This window comes from Dendrobates tinctorius, unplaced genomic scaffold, assembly GCF_039654945.1.
Source record: "Dendrobates tinctorius isolate UK_male_01 unplaced genomic scaffold, ASM3965494v1 ptg000254l, whole genome shotgun sequence".
Lineage (NCBI taxonomy): Eukaryota > Metazoa > Chordata > Amphibia > Anura > Dendrobatidae > Dendrobates > Dendrobates tinctorius.
In genome coordinates, this window is record NW_027361921.1 from 23,022,603 (window position 1) to 23,038,418 (window position 15,816).

The following is a 15,816-nucleotide window of genomic DNA, read 5'->3' on the forward strand; positions in this document are numbered from 1 at the left end:
TCAGGTGCAAGCAACAAGAGTGGGCAAGAGATTGTATATAGGAAGTGAAGGAAAGATTACTGTCAAACATAAACAAAGCAACAGCTCATTTTTGAAATGGGATAAGTGTCCTTGGTCCCCTGATGATTCTAATGCAGATGAAAGGTGTTGGGAGACACTATTCCTAGGAGAGGCCACCTGGCGATGTGATAGGCTGCATATACCGCTAAGGTTGGGACCCCGCTAACGCGACTGCATGAATCGGTGGTTATGTTCCGGTCATATGGATGATTATAACCTAATCTATGTCTAACAGTATTCACTACGGGAAGGGATGAAACATGTGCCATGGAAAAGTCTGTATAGAAGGCATTGATGTATTTTGCATTCCTGTAGATAACTTAATTTGTTAATATGAGAATGGGATAAACTAAAAAATTGGATCCCTGGTGTCATACGTTTTTACTCATATGCAATCACTATAAGTTGTTGCAACAGTAATACCGCCATTCGGTCCACCAATAGTGGCATATATTTGGGTTGTGAGATTTCTGGGGAATGAATGACATTTGCCTTTCCCATGGAGTGGAATCTACCTTTTATTTGCAGGTGGAATATGAGATCATGGTTACAAAAGAGTATTTAACCTGTTAATGGGCTGACTGTGATATTTAACTGACAGAATATTCGATATATGCCATTCAGAATTGAGAATATAGTTTGTTGGAAATCTCTGAGGACAAATAAGAGTGCGGATTATATACTACACAGTGAACCCATATTTAAAATGTTGCGGCAGGGTGGGTCTGGTAGTATTTTATGGCAATAATCTGTATCCTATGTTTTTGACTTGCACCACTGATATTTGCAATAGTACGGTTGCACTTTTTTCATATACGAATAGGAATTTTAATTGGTACAAATAAAGGTTAAGTTATATTAGCCAAATTTGCTCTAAGTATCTTCTAATAATAATAATAATCTTATAATTATTTTTGGTTATATAGAGCCCCTGCTTACTTGGTCAAACATAACACCAAGACAGTGAGTCTGCTGCCTAGGCATTATTGTGGTGCCACCCATGGAGATGTCAGATTTAGGGAGGTACGTAGATGGTGGGAGTAGAAGTAGTTCAGTTTTGGAAAGGTTGAGTTTCAGATAGAGAGTGGACATTATATTGGAAATTGCTGACAGACAGTCATTGGTGTTCCATAGTACAGCGGGCGTAAGGTCAGGGGATGAAGGGTATAGTTGTGTGTCATCAGCATAAAGATGATACTGAAAGCCAAATTTGCTGATGGTCTTTCCAACTTGAGCCATGTAGAGAGACAAGAGAAGAGGACCAAGGACTGAACCTGTGTGATCCCCAATAGTGAGAGGAAGAGCAAACGAAGTGGAGCAGATGTATGATACAGTGAAGGAGTGGTCAAAGATAGGAAGAAAACCAGGAGAGCAGAGTCCTTTATGCATATTGATTGGAACACAGAGTAGGAGGTGGTGGTCAACAGTGTCGACAGCTGCAGAGAGGTCAAGAAGAATGAGCAGAGATTAATCATCATTATGTTTTGCTGTCAAAAGGACATTGCTCACTTTGAAGAATGCAGTTTCAGTAGAATCCAGGGGACGGACGCCGGACTGTGATGGATCTAGGAGAGAGATGACAGATCTAGCAAGCAGAGATGTAATGATCGAGTATTTATTCGAAGATAGCCAAGAAGTGTCAGTTAATCCCATCAGCAATAATGTGAGTGGCAGTGTAGTTGTGTGACCCTGGGTCCACTAAGGGGACCAAGGATACCTGTTCTCATGATCTGTGGGGATCAAGCAATAAGAAACCTATAACATATTCTGTGGATAGGTAAAAATTGTAATTCTGTGAATACTTGTTTTGAGTTGCTCTAGAGGAAAAAATGTTTTTTCTAAAAACTAAGACAGGTTTAAAAAAGAAGGGACACTTCCATCACCAATCTCTAGCAGCTCCCATTCCAACACTTACCCAGTCTCCAATGGTCTTTAATTCCTGATCCAATCCATCTGATTAAGAAAATTACAAAAAACCTCACCCACTCTGTGGAGGAAACAGGACCCGTTCCTCCCACGTCACCAATGTGACGTAACTACACAGGCACAGCTCTCCGGCGCCCCATTTGTCTCACAGGTCAGTAAGGGAACTGCACCTAGAGCAAATGGCCACCGGGGAGGATGTCCTGTTACCCAGCTGGCTCCTCCCCCTGTGTCAGAGGGTGGGCTAATAATCTCCACCCTTTAGCTCCCTGCAGAACTTATTCCCAATATCTAAGAAAGGGGGTAACTTTCAACAGCATGATCGGATCAGGACATGAGAGGTACCAGTGAATGCGGGTTGTTTTGCCTGTCGTGTGGAGAGCAAACATGGCCCCATTGGGTCGCTGTGGAGGGCCAATCTCTATATCTCAGGTCCCAGAGCCCTCACCGACTTAGGAGTCGCACTGCCAGATGCGCGATTTATGGACTCGGATATTTTCCATGAGTCCATAACTCGAAAGATGTGCTCATAATCCAAGGATGGAGTCGGGGCGGCTGGGAGAGACAATGGATGTGTATTTCTGTGTCTAGCTGACAGGTATATTCTAATTGAAGCCCCCAGGCCCCTTCCTACCCCATGCTGGCGTGACTCCTATTCAAGCTTTGAAGTCCTGTTTTGGGCCTTATCTCATTATCATACTAAAAGGCCTTGCTATTCAACATTGGAGCACTAAATCCTGCTTTGTTCATCACACCTCCCTGCTTTAGAGGGCGCTAGGGGGTATCACATTCCTGTGTTCCTCCATGCGCCCTTCCGCACCCTCTCCTTGCCGGGACAACTCATCAGCGTTACCATGGTCCCTGCCTCTTTTGTGGCAAATGGTGAAGTGATACTGCTGGAGAGGCTCCAGCGTAGCAACCTCCCATTCGTCCCAGAGACTGAGTGTAACCAGCTGAGGGGGTTGTGGTCTGTTTCCACGGTGAACTGGCGTCCGTACAAGTATGGCTGCAGACGCTGCAGGGCCCACACAATTGCCAGACATTCCTTCTCCATCGTGGAATAGGTCACTTCCCTCGGCAGGAGCTTCTGGCTCAGGTACAGAACGGGGTGTTCATGGCCTGTAGTGTCGACCTGGCTGAGCACAGCACCGAGGCCGAAGTCGCTGGCGTCGGTCTGCACTACAAACGGCCACGTGAAGTCGGCTGCCTGTAGTACAGGAGAGCTAGAAAGGGCGGTCTTGAGCACCCGAAAAGCTGTCTCGCAGGTGACTGTCCAGTCGACTGCGACAGGCAGCTTCTTCTTGGGGAGGTCCGTCAGGGGGTTTGGCCAGGGCACTACAGTGTGGAACAAACCTCCTATAATAATACCCGGCAGTCCCCAAGAAGGACATCACCTGCTTCTTGGTCCTGGGGGTGGGCCAGGATGCGATGGCATCCACCTTCCCGGGCTCTGGCTTCAGAGCTCCCCCACCTACCCGGTGTCCCAGGTAGTGGACCTCACTCATACCCAGCTGGCATTTTTCCGGCTTAATGGTCAAGCCTGCTCGCTGGATCCCCTCGAGCACCTGCGCCAGGTGCTCTAGATGATCCTCCCAGGTGGGACTGAAGATGGCGATGTCATCTAGGTACGCGGTCGCATACCCTTCCAGTCCCTCGAGCAGCGTGTTGACCATCCTCTGAAAAGTGGCAGGGGCATTCTTCATGCCGAATGGCATCACTGTGGACTCATACAGTCCGAATGGGGTGATAAAGGCAGAGCGTTCCCGTGCCCCAGGGGTCAGGGGAATCTGCCAATACCCCCTGCTCAGATCCATGATGGTCAAGTACTTGGCCCCGGCCAGCTGATCGAGCAGGTCATCGATGCGCGGCACTGGGTACGCATCGGTGACCGTCACAGCGTTGAGCCCCCGGTAGTCCACGCAGAACCGCGTAGTTCGGTCCTTTTTAGGGACGAGGACTACAGGTGAAGCACACACGCTGTTGGACACTTGGATCACCCCCAGCTTCAGCATCTCATCTATCTCGTCGCATGTGCTGCTGCACCTCAAGAGAGACCCGATACGCTGAACGCCGGATCGGGGGGTGATTGCCGGTGTCCACGTCATGGACGGCTGTCTCAGTCCTTCCGGGTAGGCTGCTGAACAGCTCCCGAAAGGGGCGTAGGGTGACCCCCACCTGGGAATGTTGGTCCTCCGAGAGCTGGTGGCCCACCCCCACATCCTCAATGGATCCATCCGCCTTGGCTTGGGTGAGCAAATCCAGGAGGGTTTCTACTTCTCCTTCCTCGGGAAGGTTGCACACTGGGTGGGCACAAGCCTCCCGCTCATGATGGGCCTTCATCATGTTCATGTGGAAGGCCTTCCTCCTTCCACAGGCGTGGTCCAGGGTGACCAGATAGGTGACAGAGTTGAGCCACTGGTGCACGAGGTACGGACCCTCCCAGGCAGCCTGAAGCTTGTTTTGAGGTACGGGGACCAGTACCCACACCATTTGACCCACCTGGTATGTCCGCTCACAAGCATTCTGGTCGTACCACCGCTTCTGGTCAGCCTGGGCTTGGGCCATATTGTCATGCACCAGCCGTGTCAAGGCCATCATTCTGTCCTGGAAGCGCACGACATACTCAATGACCGACACTCCAGGGGTGGCCAAATCTTCTTCCCATGCTTCCGTCACCAGAGCAAGGGGCCCCCCGTACACGTTGCCCGTACAGGAGCTCAAAGGGGGAGAACCCCGTTGAGGCCGGTGGGACCTCCCGGTAGGCAAACAGCAGGTGTGGGAGATACCGCTCCCAGTCTCTCCCGTGGGAGTCGACCAACATCTTCAGCATCTGCTTTAAGGTGCCATTGAACCGCTCACACAGGCCATTGGTCTGTGGGTGGTACGGGCTGGCTACCAGATGTTGCACCTGTACCTGCTTACAGAGACTCCATCAGCTGCGACATGAACTGGGTCCCACGGTCAGTGAGCATTTCCTGGGGAAACCCCACTCTGGAGAAAATCTCCAGTAAGGCAGTGGCCACTTTGTCAGCACGAATGGACGACAAAGCTACCGCCTCCGGGTACCGGGTGGCATAGTCCACTACCGTTTGTATGAAGCATTTCCTGGAGCGGCTGGGAGTGGAGAGGTCCAATGAGATCCACAGCCACCCTCGAGAAAGGCTCTTCGATGATGGGCAGAGTTACCAGTGGGGCTTTGGGGCGCCGCCTCGCCTTCCCCACCCTCTGACAGGTGTCACACGAACGGCAGTAGGCAATCACCTCGGTCCTCATTCCCAGCCAGTAGAAATGCTGAGCTAGCCTGGCCCTGGTTTTAGTGATCCCTAGGTGTCCGGCCATGGGAATCTCGTGTGCGATCCGCAACAATTCTGCCCTGAACGGATAGGGTACCACTAACTGTCAGTCCCTGGGCCACGCCTCCGGTGAACCCTGCTGGATCGTTACCCGGGCCAGCCGTCCCTGGTCCCAGACCACTCACTCGCGGTCGGACTCCAGGGGAGGCTGTGCCACCTGCTCCTTGAGAGCTTTCAGGCTAGCGTCAGCTTCCAACGCTGCCTGAAATCCCTGACTCGATGTGGCAAGAATTGACGAAACTGCCACATCCTGTCAGCTCCCCGGGATCTGTCTCCTGGCCGCTGTCTGACTAGGCAGCAACTTGGTAGGAGAGGGGGAAACCATCGGACCTCCGCAAGGCTCCTTGGGCTCCTACTCCTGGCAACAGCTGCCACGACCGCTGAGACCACAGGTAGCGCCTGCTTCCCCTCGGCATCTGACCAAGTCGCTGGGTCAGGCAGACTTCCCTGGCCTCCTGACATCCCGGATGCGGGGAACTCCTGCCCTGGGGTCTTACCTGGTGGCTCCTCTCCCAGGACGCCCCCTCCCCCATGGCCTGTTTCTCTTTCTGCAGAGGCCCTAGACTCAGCAGGCTAGATTCACTTAGGGGCCCTACACTGCCCATAGCAGCCCCTCCCTCCACCTCTGAGCTCTCCCGTGCAGTCTTCTCACCTGTCCTCAATGTGAGCCCTGTGTGTGTAGGGTCAGTGCATAGCTTACCATCAGGTTTCACTCCCTCCTCCACTGTTGGTGGCACTTTCCACACATTAACATTAGCATTCACAGTAGAGTCATGACATTCTTGGGGAGCCGGACTTGGGGGTTCAGTGGCCACATACTGAGACACTAGCCGCCCCAAATCGGTCCCAAGCAACACATTGGCAGGAATATTTGGCGTTACTCCCACCTCCACTGTTGGAGGAACATTCAACACATTAACATTAGCAGTCACAGTAGAGCCATGACATTCTTGGGGAGCTGGACTTGGGGGTTCAGTGGCCACAAACTGAGACACTAGCTGCCCCAAATCGGTCCCAAGCAACACATTGGCAGGAATATTTGGCGTTACTCCCACCTCCCACATTCCCCTCCTGGCGCCCCAGTCCAAAAACACCTTGGCGACGGGCAGCACCGGTTCAACACCTCCAATCCCGGAGATGGAAAGGGTTTTCCCAGGCGCCAAGTCTTGAGGGGACACCATCTCAGGACGTACCAGGGTTCGTTCAGCGCCTGTGGCCCGCAATCCCATGACCGCTGAGCGGCCGATGGTGACGGGTTGGTAATTGTCCAGGGACCTCCCACCACCCCCTCCCACACACAAAACAGTGGACGGCTTCTGGGACAGGGATGGGGCCTTATGGCGCTGGGGACACGCAGCCTTAAAGTGTCCCGGCTGGTTGCAATGATGACGTCTGGGTTCTGCTCCTGGCCTGGAGAGGGCAGCAGGGGGGTACACCCCTTGCACTCTGGGGGCTGGGGGGACAGGGGCAGGATTGGGCTTACCCCCTCTCCAGGTGCTGCTGGCAGGCTTCTTTGGCTCGGACGCCCTGTTGTTGGCATACTCGTCTGCCAGGGCAGCTGTAGCAGAAGCCCCCTTTGGTTTCTGGTCACGGAGGAACTGCTGGAGGTCCTCTGGGCAGTTCCACAAGAACTGCTCCGTGACGAACAGTTCCTGGACCTCCTGGCAGGTGGTGAGCTCTAGACCCGAGGTCCAGTGCTCCGCAGCTCTCAGCAGTGCCCGCATGTGGTTGGTCCAGGTGTCCTTTGAGCCCCGCTGCAGGCTCTGGAACTTCCTGCTGTAAGACTCCGAGGTGAGGTTGTAGTGCTGGATCAGGGCCCACTTGATGCTGTTGTAGTCCTGCTCCTCCACGGCAGGTAAGTCCCCCAAAACTTCCAGGGACTTACCCCTCAAACGGGGGGTCAGGTACCTTGCCCACTGATCCAGGGCCAGATGGTGTTGGAGGCAGGTTCTCTCAAAGGCCAGCATAAAGGAATCCAGGTCTCCATCCTTTTCAAGCAGGGGGAAGTTCTCCGCCCGGACCTTGGAAGCCTTGGTCCCCGGTGGGGCTGGAGCGTCCAGCGGGAGCCCGTGCTGAGCCATCTCCAGTCGGTGCCGGCGCTCCGCAGCTTCACAGCGTTCTGCAGCCTGCAGCACACGTTCGACATGCTCATGCTCTGCTGCTTTCTCTGCCTCCACCAGGAGTCTGTCATGGGCGGCGTCATTACCAGCCTTGAGCTGTGCCATCGCCGCTTGGAAAAGGGCCTCCGATCTGGACAGGCTGGGGCGGGCAGGTGGTGGACAGTCCACTGCAGGACTGAGCACGGGGGTCTGGCTCCTTGGGGAGCCCTGGCTGAGCTCCCCCTCGCCTTCAATGGTATTGTCCTCCACCACCTCCTCATAGACCATAGCATTGGCCTCCCCTTTGCCTTACTCCTGGTGCCTTACGCCATCTTGGGAACCTCTGGTTACTGACAGCTGCAAACCTGACCTCGCACACAACTTATTATATTTTCACTCTGACCGTCTAGTGCTGGGCTGATCTTAAGACCCCAGCAGTGAAAGTTACCGCTGGTAGTCTCTAGTGTCTGTGAGTAGGGGTCCCACGCACACTATTACTCTGATCCCACCGCTGCCACCAATGTGGAGGAAACAGGACTCATTCCTCCCACGTCACCAATGTGACGTAACTACACAGGCACAGCTCTCCGGCGCCCCCTTTGTCTCTCAGGTCAGTAAGGGAACTGCACCTAGAGCAAATGGCCGCCGGGGAGGATGTCCTGTTACCCGCTGGGTATTCTAAGATTCGTAATCAGAGTAAAAGCATCAGCCCAAGATTAATTTTATGGTTTAATTGAATTAAGGGCGCACTAGATAATTACAGAACTATACAGTAAGCTATACAATGGAATTACAATGGATTTGCAGTCAGAGTAAAATATAACAATAAGAGTACAAGAATTAGAGATATTAAACTGGAGGTCAATTTACCAGATTGTAGGTTGCATGTGGGTGCCGGGAGCTCTGCAGTCCACAGGTACAAGAATCTTAGTTGCCGGACAGACCCCAAGGCGTGGCCGCTTCTCCCCTTGGCAGATTTGTCCCCAGTTCCTTCTTAGATCATCGTCTGGTTCTTCTGAGAGAGAGAGTCTCTGCCATGTGCTGCTAGTTCTTAGGCTCCTCCCCCTGTGTCAGAGGGTGGGCTAATAATCTCCACCCTTTAGCTCCCTGCAGAACTTAATCCCAATATCTAAGAAAGGGGGTAACTTTCAACAGCATGATCGGATCAGGACATGAGAGGTACCAGTGAATGTTTGTTTTTCCTGCCGTGGGAAAGAGCAAACATGGCCCCATTGGGTCGCTGTGGAGGGCCAATCTCTATATCTCAGGTCCCAGAGCCCTCACCGACTCAGGAGTCTCACTGCCAGATGCGCGATTTCCTCAGGGTCACTCGGATATTTTCCATGAGTCCATAACTCGAAAGATGTGCTCATAATCCATAATCCTAGGATGGTGTCGGGGCGGCTGGGAGAGACAATGGATGTGTATTTCTGTGTCTAGCTGACAGGTATATTCTAATTGAAGTCCCCAGGCCCCTTCCTGCCCCATGCTGGTGTGGCTCCTATTCAAGCTTTGAAGTCCTGTTTTGGGCCTTATCTCATTATCATACTAAAAGGCCTTGCTATTCAACATTGGAGCACTAAATCCTGCTTTATTCATCACACCCTCATACAAACAATGGTTGCTGCCATGATGTCCCTCAAGTAGTGATTGACTAACTAGCCCAAATCTTTTTTTATATGGGGAGTGAACACTGAACAAACCCAACTGCAACAATCACAAGCAAAAACTTTTCCACCCGACTACATTTGCACTAGCAGAGATGCACTTTTACTATTTTTTAAGAAATAGTTTGGGAGTTAATGCTGCATCTACATGTACAATATAAGGATATATACAACTTACCTTGGCCCCCCAAAATACCAGTCGATTTGACCACCATTTCAAGCTTTTTGTCCCATGTAAAGGTTCGAATGTAATCTGTTGGAAAACAGTTAAAGAAATGAAAAACTTATAACTATGATTAAAGAGGAAATGATTGTCAGACATGGATTACCAGCAAATGGAACAAACTACTGAAAAATGAGATGAGTGCCTAGAAGTTATTTTCAGTGAGTTTTATGCTTTCATGGTCATTATTTTCTAACTTTCTGGTTGCTGGGTTTCTCATGTATAGTTCATAACCCGGGCCTGTGCATCAATCGACCATCATTCGGATATTAAATCTTATTATCCTATAAGACTTTATATAAGAATTGCAGTTACTGTTCAGATTTGCCTTATATCATGCACCATGTCAACTCATATCTTACTTCTATGGAAAGTGAAGTGGGCATGCTTTGCGACAAAGTGGTCAATGTGCATGCAGGAAGGAGGACACGAGCAATAAGAAATTGTTAATGACATTGTATGACTCAATGTTTGAGCTTTATGGAACAATTAACCATATTACAGAACTTACTAATTACCAATTTAACCAATAAGTCCTACTAAAGAGGAAGAGCATACTCTATGGCACTGAGTCATCAAAGTGTTTATGCCAGAAATATGGTCTAAAACACTTTGATACATTTTGTGCACCTAGAGACTGCAACATTTTTTTGTATAGACTTTTGGTCTAACACCAGTTTTGGCCAGTTCTGCAAAAATGGGTGATGCTGGGTGAGGGGCAAGGTGGGGAGGGAATGTGGACATGACACGATAGCATGCCTAACCCACGATGAGCTATGGCATACTTTACACCAGAAATACTCCAAGAGTAAAATCTGTGGTGAGGTGCACGCCTCCTAATGAATCAGGCTCCTACAACTAAAACAGGCCACCTCATCAAGATCAGAGTTGACCACAAGGGTTTTGATGAATCGGGGGTTTATATGTTTGAAAGAGAACATATCATGAGATTCAAGCTGCTTGATCCATGAAAATATATTTTGAAAGGCTGTCTGGGAGCTGTGTGTTTTGGATGACTAGTCCAGGGCAGGTCTCTGGGCTTTTCTTCATCCTGCTCCGCTGGTCTCCACATAATCATATACACAGATAGAAGGCCTGTCAGTCTGGGTGAGGAGGGACTCAGCTCGGACTAGCATCCATGATACATAGTCCTTGACCAGCTTACAAACCTTCAATGTCATAACGCAGCCAGTTTCAGATTAATGCTGTGTATGTTTCGGGCAGTATGGATCTCATTGATAGCTTTTCTTTATTGTCTCTACTCTCCCATAATTAAGAGAACTTATTGTATCAGCTTGGGTAGTAGTAGTTTAGAAAAGCTCATTACCAAATATACTGCAAAAGATAGCAAACTATTTTCTCCAAGTAAACACTTATTTTCAAGCTAATCAATAAAGCTTAAAGTAAAGAATGGTCTTTGGAGCACACAATACAGTTTATGCTTCCCAGGGGAGAGGTAAGCGGGGGGGGGGGGGGGGGGGGGGGGGATACACACTTGTGAGCTGAGACTCGACATATGGCTTTATTGGCCGATTCTCAACAATCAACACAAGTCATTTGGGATTCTGCTCAGGTATACTGTGCTCGCTCTCATTCATCTGAAGAGGATGATTTCAAGCTATATGAGTTTTTCATCAGAGCATTAATGTAAACCATATTATGTTCTGAATAATCCTGTTTAACTAAACTCATTGCACGCTGCTAAGATTGACAATGCTCATTCACCGTATGCAGATTGAACACTTCTAGTATAAAAGTAATTATGGCATAAATAATACATGCAAAATATCGTCAGCCATTTCTTGTTTAGAAGTTCACTGAATTCACTGACCAAACTTCTTGTGCAGTGACCTGACCAGACAGAACATGGCGACACCGGCTTCACTAGTGCTTGATGTACGCAACAAAATGGAAACAAATATTGCTACATTTAGTTTTCATTTGCCTCCTAATTATGGACAGAAAGAGCAAAACCATATTTAAATGGAAACACAACACTAGAAGTTTCAGATAATAGATCAGACAGATGAACCAAGTTTAGGCCACGGGAGAAAAAAAATATATTTTTTTCTTACAGGAGAGGTAGGAACATAGGAGATCAACTTGTGCACTCAGACATTGGCACACTTAAGAAATCCCATCAAACCTATACAATTTATATATACATGCATACATACATACATGTGTATCTCACAAAGAATATCAAAAAGTTAATTTATTTCAGTTTAATACAAAAACTGAAACTCATTATATAGACATTACAAACAGAGTGATCTATTTCAAGTGTTTATTTCTGTTAATATTGATGATTATGGCTTACAGCCAATGAAAACACAAGTCATTATCTCAGTAAATTAGAATACTCACTATACTTTATAACACCAGTTTAAAATCCGAAATTTTGGCCTATTGAAATGTATGTTCAGTAAATGCACTCAATACTTGGTCAGGGCTCCTTTTGCATCAATTACTGCATCAATGCAGTGTGGCATGGAGGCGATCAGCCTATGGCACTGCTGAGGTGTTATGATGCAGTAATTGACGCAAAAGAAGCCTCGATCAAGTATTGAGAGTGCACTTACTAAACACACATTTCAGTAGGTCAACATTTTGGATTTTAAAATCATTTTTTCATGCTGGTGTTATAAAGTATTCCAATTTACTAATAATGACTTTTGGGTTTTCATTGGCTGAAAGCCATAATCGTCAACATTAACAGAAATAATCACTTGAAATAGATCACTCTGTTTGTAATGACTATATACACAACATAGGAGTTTCACTTTTTGTAATGAAGAACGGAAATAAATTAACTTTCTGCTGATGTTCTAATTTTGTGAGAAGCACCTGTAGGGTTGCTGTGTGTGGGCTCATACATATAGGAGGAGGTCTTCATTAATTAATTCGACTCAATATTAAGTGATACAATTAATATAAATAATCATAATTAATGTTAATAATATTGAGCAGAATTCATTTCAGTCTATTGGTTCGGCTCTCCAGAACAATCACCATCTCTCATGTGGCCCCTTAAGAAAACTGCCCACCCCTTCTGTAGGGTGTATTTACATGTGGCTGATTTTTTGAAAAAAAAAAAATCTGTGACTGGAAATCTGAACATCTGAATGAGGAGGTTTTGGCAGAACACAAATTTGAGCAAGATTCCTTTTCATCAGGCATGCACAATTTTAGTCTTTAAGCGCCACCAACAGTGCATCCGGATTAGCATTAGCATTGCACAGGTGATCATTTAACCCCTTAATGTCCAATGACGGACACAGTCCATCATCAGACATTTCCCCTGCTTTGATGAGGGCTCCGGCGCTGAGCCCGCATCAAAACAGGGACATGTCAGCTGTTATGAACAGCTGACATGTGCCCGCAATAGGTGCGAGCGAAATCGCCGTCCGCCCGCGCCTATTAACTAGTTAAATGCCGCTGTCAAAGCTGACAGCGTGCATTTAAATAGCATTTCCGGCCGCCGGGCCGGAAATGACGTCACCGCCGACCCCCGTCACGTGATCGGGGGTCGGCGTCATGTTGCCTGGACAACCAGAGGTCTCTATGAGACCTCTATGGTTGTTCCAGGCATATGGCTTTCAGCGCCACCCGGTGGACGGCGCTGAAAGCACAGCAGTAAATCTGCCACATATGGGCGATCTTCTCATCGCCCATATGTAGCAGAGCCGATCGGGTTGCGCAAGCTTCTAGCCTCCTATTGAGGCTATTGAAGCATGCCAAAAGTAAGAAAAAAAGTTTAAAAATAAAAAAAAATAAAAAAAACCTAAAAGTTCAAATCACCCCCCTTTCGCCCCAATCAAAATAAAACCGTAAGAAAAAAATCCCACATACACATATTAGGTATCGCCGCGTTCAGAATCGCCCGATCTATCAATAAAAAAAAAGCATTAACCCGATCACTAAACGGCGTAGCGAGAAAAAAATTAAAAACGCCAGAATTACGTTTTTTTTTGGTCACCAAGACATTGCATTAAAATGCAATAACGGGCGATCAAAAGAACGTATCTGCACAAAAGTGGTATCATTAAAAATGTCAGTCCGGCACGGAAAAAATAAGCCTTCACCCGACCCCAGATCATGAAAAATGGAGACGCTACGGGTCTCGGAAAATTGCGTAATTTTTTTTTTTTTTTTAGCAAACTTTAGAATTTTTTTTCACCACTTAGATAAAAGACGACATAGACATGTTTGGTGTCTATGAACTCGTAATGACCTGGAGAATCATAATGGCAGGTGATATTTAGCATCTAGCCAAGCAAAAAACAAGTGTGGGATTGCACTTTTTTTGCAATTTCACCGCGCTTGGAATTTTTTTCCCATTTTCGAGTACACGATATGGTAAAACCAATGATGTCATTTAAAAGTACAACTCGTCCCGCAAAAAATAAGCCCTCACATGGCCATATAAACGGAAAAATAAAAAAGTTATGGCTCTGGAAAGAAGGGGAGGGGAAAATGAAAATGTAAAACCAAAAATACCCCTGGTCATTAAGCACATGCACAGGTGTGGATTCCAACACCTTGTGCAATGCTGAGGAAATCCTGAAAACATGCACTGTTGGTGGTCCTTTAGGACTGGAATTGTTCCTCCCCAATTTAGAAGAATGGGACAGTAGCAGTAATTTCAGCAGCAAATGTTTCAAGTGTGAATGTACTCCTATAATCCACCCCCCCCCACCAAAAAAAAAAAAAATTGTATCAATGTCATTTTGGGGACACTGGTCATGAATCAGCTTGCTGTGTTCAGTTTGAACTATAGCAGGGATGTGCACTTTATCTTTACATTCACAATTGTGTATGTCAGGTTCTGATGTATGGGTGAGTGCAGCCTTCCCCACAAATACCACATATGGTAACTAGTCCAAGGCCACTGACGGAGGAGCATGTGATGAGCAGTACATCCGCCTCTACCACTGTACAAATACTTCACACGGGAAAGCAGGGTTCAATTGGAGGAGGGTGATAGAAGGCTCTGGTCCCATGCTCCTCTATCAGCAGCCATTGTATGGTGCAGTCTGAGGAAATCTGCACTAACAAGGGCAGGAGTAGAACCGGTCATACTCCTATATCAGTAAATGCCATAAAATTTTATTTCTCAAAAAAGATAAGCACATATTTACCAATCTCTGAAATCTTACTTCTCTGGGGGCCTGATATACTGATATTGGGTCCCTCTCTGCTCATTGTAAGTCGATATCTTCCGTATGATCGTCAAGTCTCTTCTCCACTACTCTCATAGGTATGATGGCATCCAGCACATGTATTTAGGCAAAGGACATGGCGAACAAACACACTGCAAGCACCGAGGGGGTCTAAAAACTGTCTGGATAATGCAATCTCAGGGGTTTCTGATCTTTAAAGAAGTGCTCATATTACGAACATTTCACTTATGGGTTATGTATACAATCACTGCACATGGTATTTTGTTTATCCCAAGCAATAAATCATTTTAAGTAGAAAAATTGTGTGCAAATTGTTGAACTGAAGAACAGCCACTTACTAATGCAGTACTTCTAGCCAAGAAGCCATTGTATGCTAGTCTGACATGAATGGTTTTTAACAGGGAAAAATGCAAAGTACTACATCTGGGCAATAAAAATGAAAAAAGCATATACAGAATGGGAGGAATAGGGCTAAGCAACAGCAACTGTCTTATGAGGAAAGGTTGCAGGATTTAGGATTGTTTAGTTTGCAAAAGAGAAGACTGAGAGGAGACTTAATAGCTGTCTACAAATATCTAAAGGGATGTCACATTGTAGAAGGATCAACTTTATTCTCATTTGCACAAGGAAAGACTAGAAGCAATGGGATAAAACTGAATGGGAGGAGACACAGATTAGATATTAGAAAAAACTTTTTGACAGTTAGAGTGATCAATGAGTGGAACAAGCTGCCATGAGAAGTGGTGAGTTCTCCTTCAATGGAAGTCTTCAAACAGAGGCTGGACAGACATCTGACTGGGATCATTTAGCGAATCCTGCTTTGAGCAGGGGGTTGGACCAGATGGCCCAGGAGGTCCCTTCCAACTCTATGATTCTAAGTCGTATGACCATGCTCTTAGGGTTTATCCTGACTCCTTGCACTGGCGTTGTATGCTAACCTTCTGATGTACCATGTCACATATCATATCACGCTTTCCACCACTGCTCCTCCCTGGCTTTCCCACACCCCCCATGTCAGTGCAGGCAGTGTGTATCTCATGCTGGGCAGCAGATTGTGCAGTAAACAGAGAGCAATAAAAACAAGTTTTGTAAGAGGAGAGCAAAATCATGGAGAATCAGTGGTTTTCTAAGCTTTAAAAATTGTTAGCAAATTGTTGCTCTGCAGCAAAAATAGCTACTTCTATTTATACTGAAAGATTATCATGAACAAGCTTTCCTTGCAATGATCTTTCCATAATATTCTTGGAGTGAAAAATGGCTGGAGACCACCAGTCAAAAGAATGTCGGCAGCCGGTTAACACTGCAAAA

The 15,816-nt window shown here is 47.1% G+C and overlaps 1 protein-coding gene across 2 annotated transcripts in view; it reads right to left on the reverse strand.

The window, feature by feature from the left end:
• PIKFYVE (phosphoinositide kinase, FYVE-type zinc finger containing) overlaps nt 1-15,816 on the reverse strand; it is a 603,254-nt gene that overhangs the window by 44,999 nt on the left and 542,439 nt on the right. For both annotated transcript variants that reach the window (XM_073558214.1, XM_073558213.1), the window contains one exon: nt 9,281-9,355. In XM_073558214.1, the coding sequence (XP_073414315.1) occupies nt 9,281-9,355 (75 nt within the window). The remainder of the gene's footprint in view (nt 1-9,280; nt 9,356-15,816) is intronic.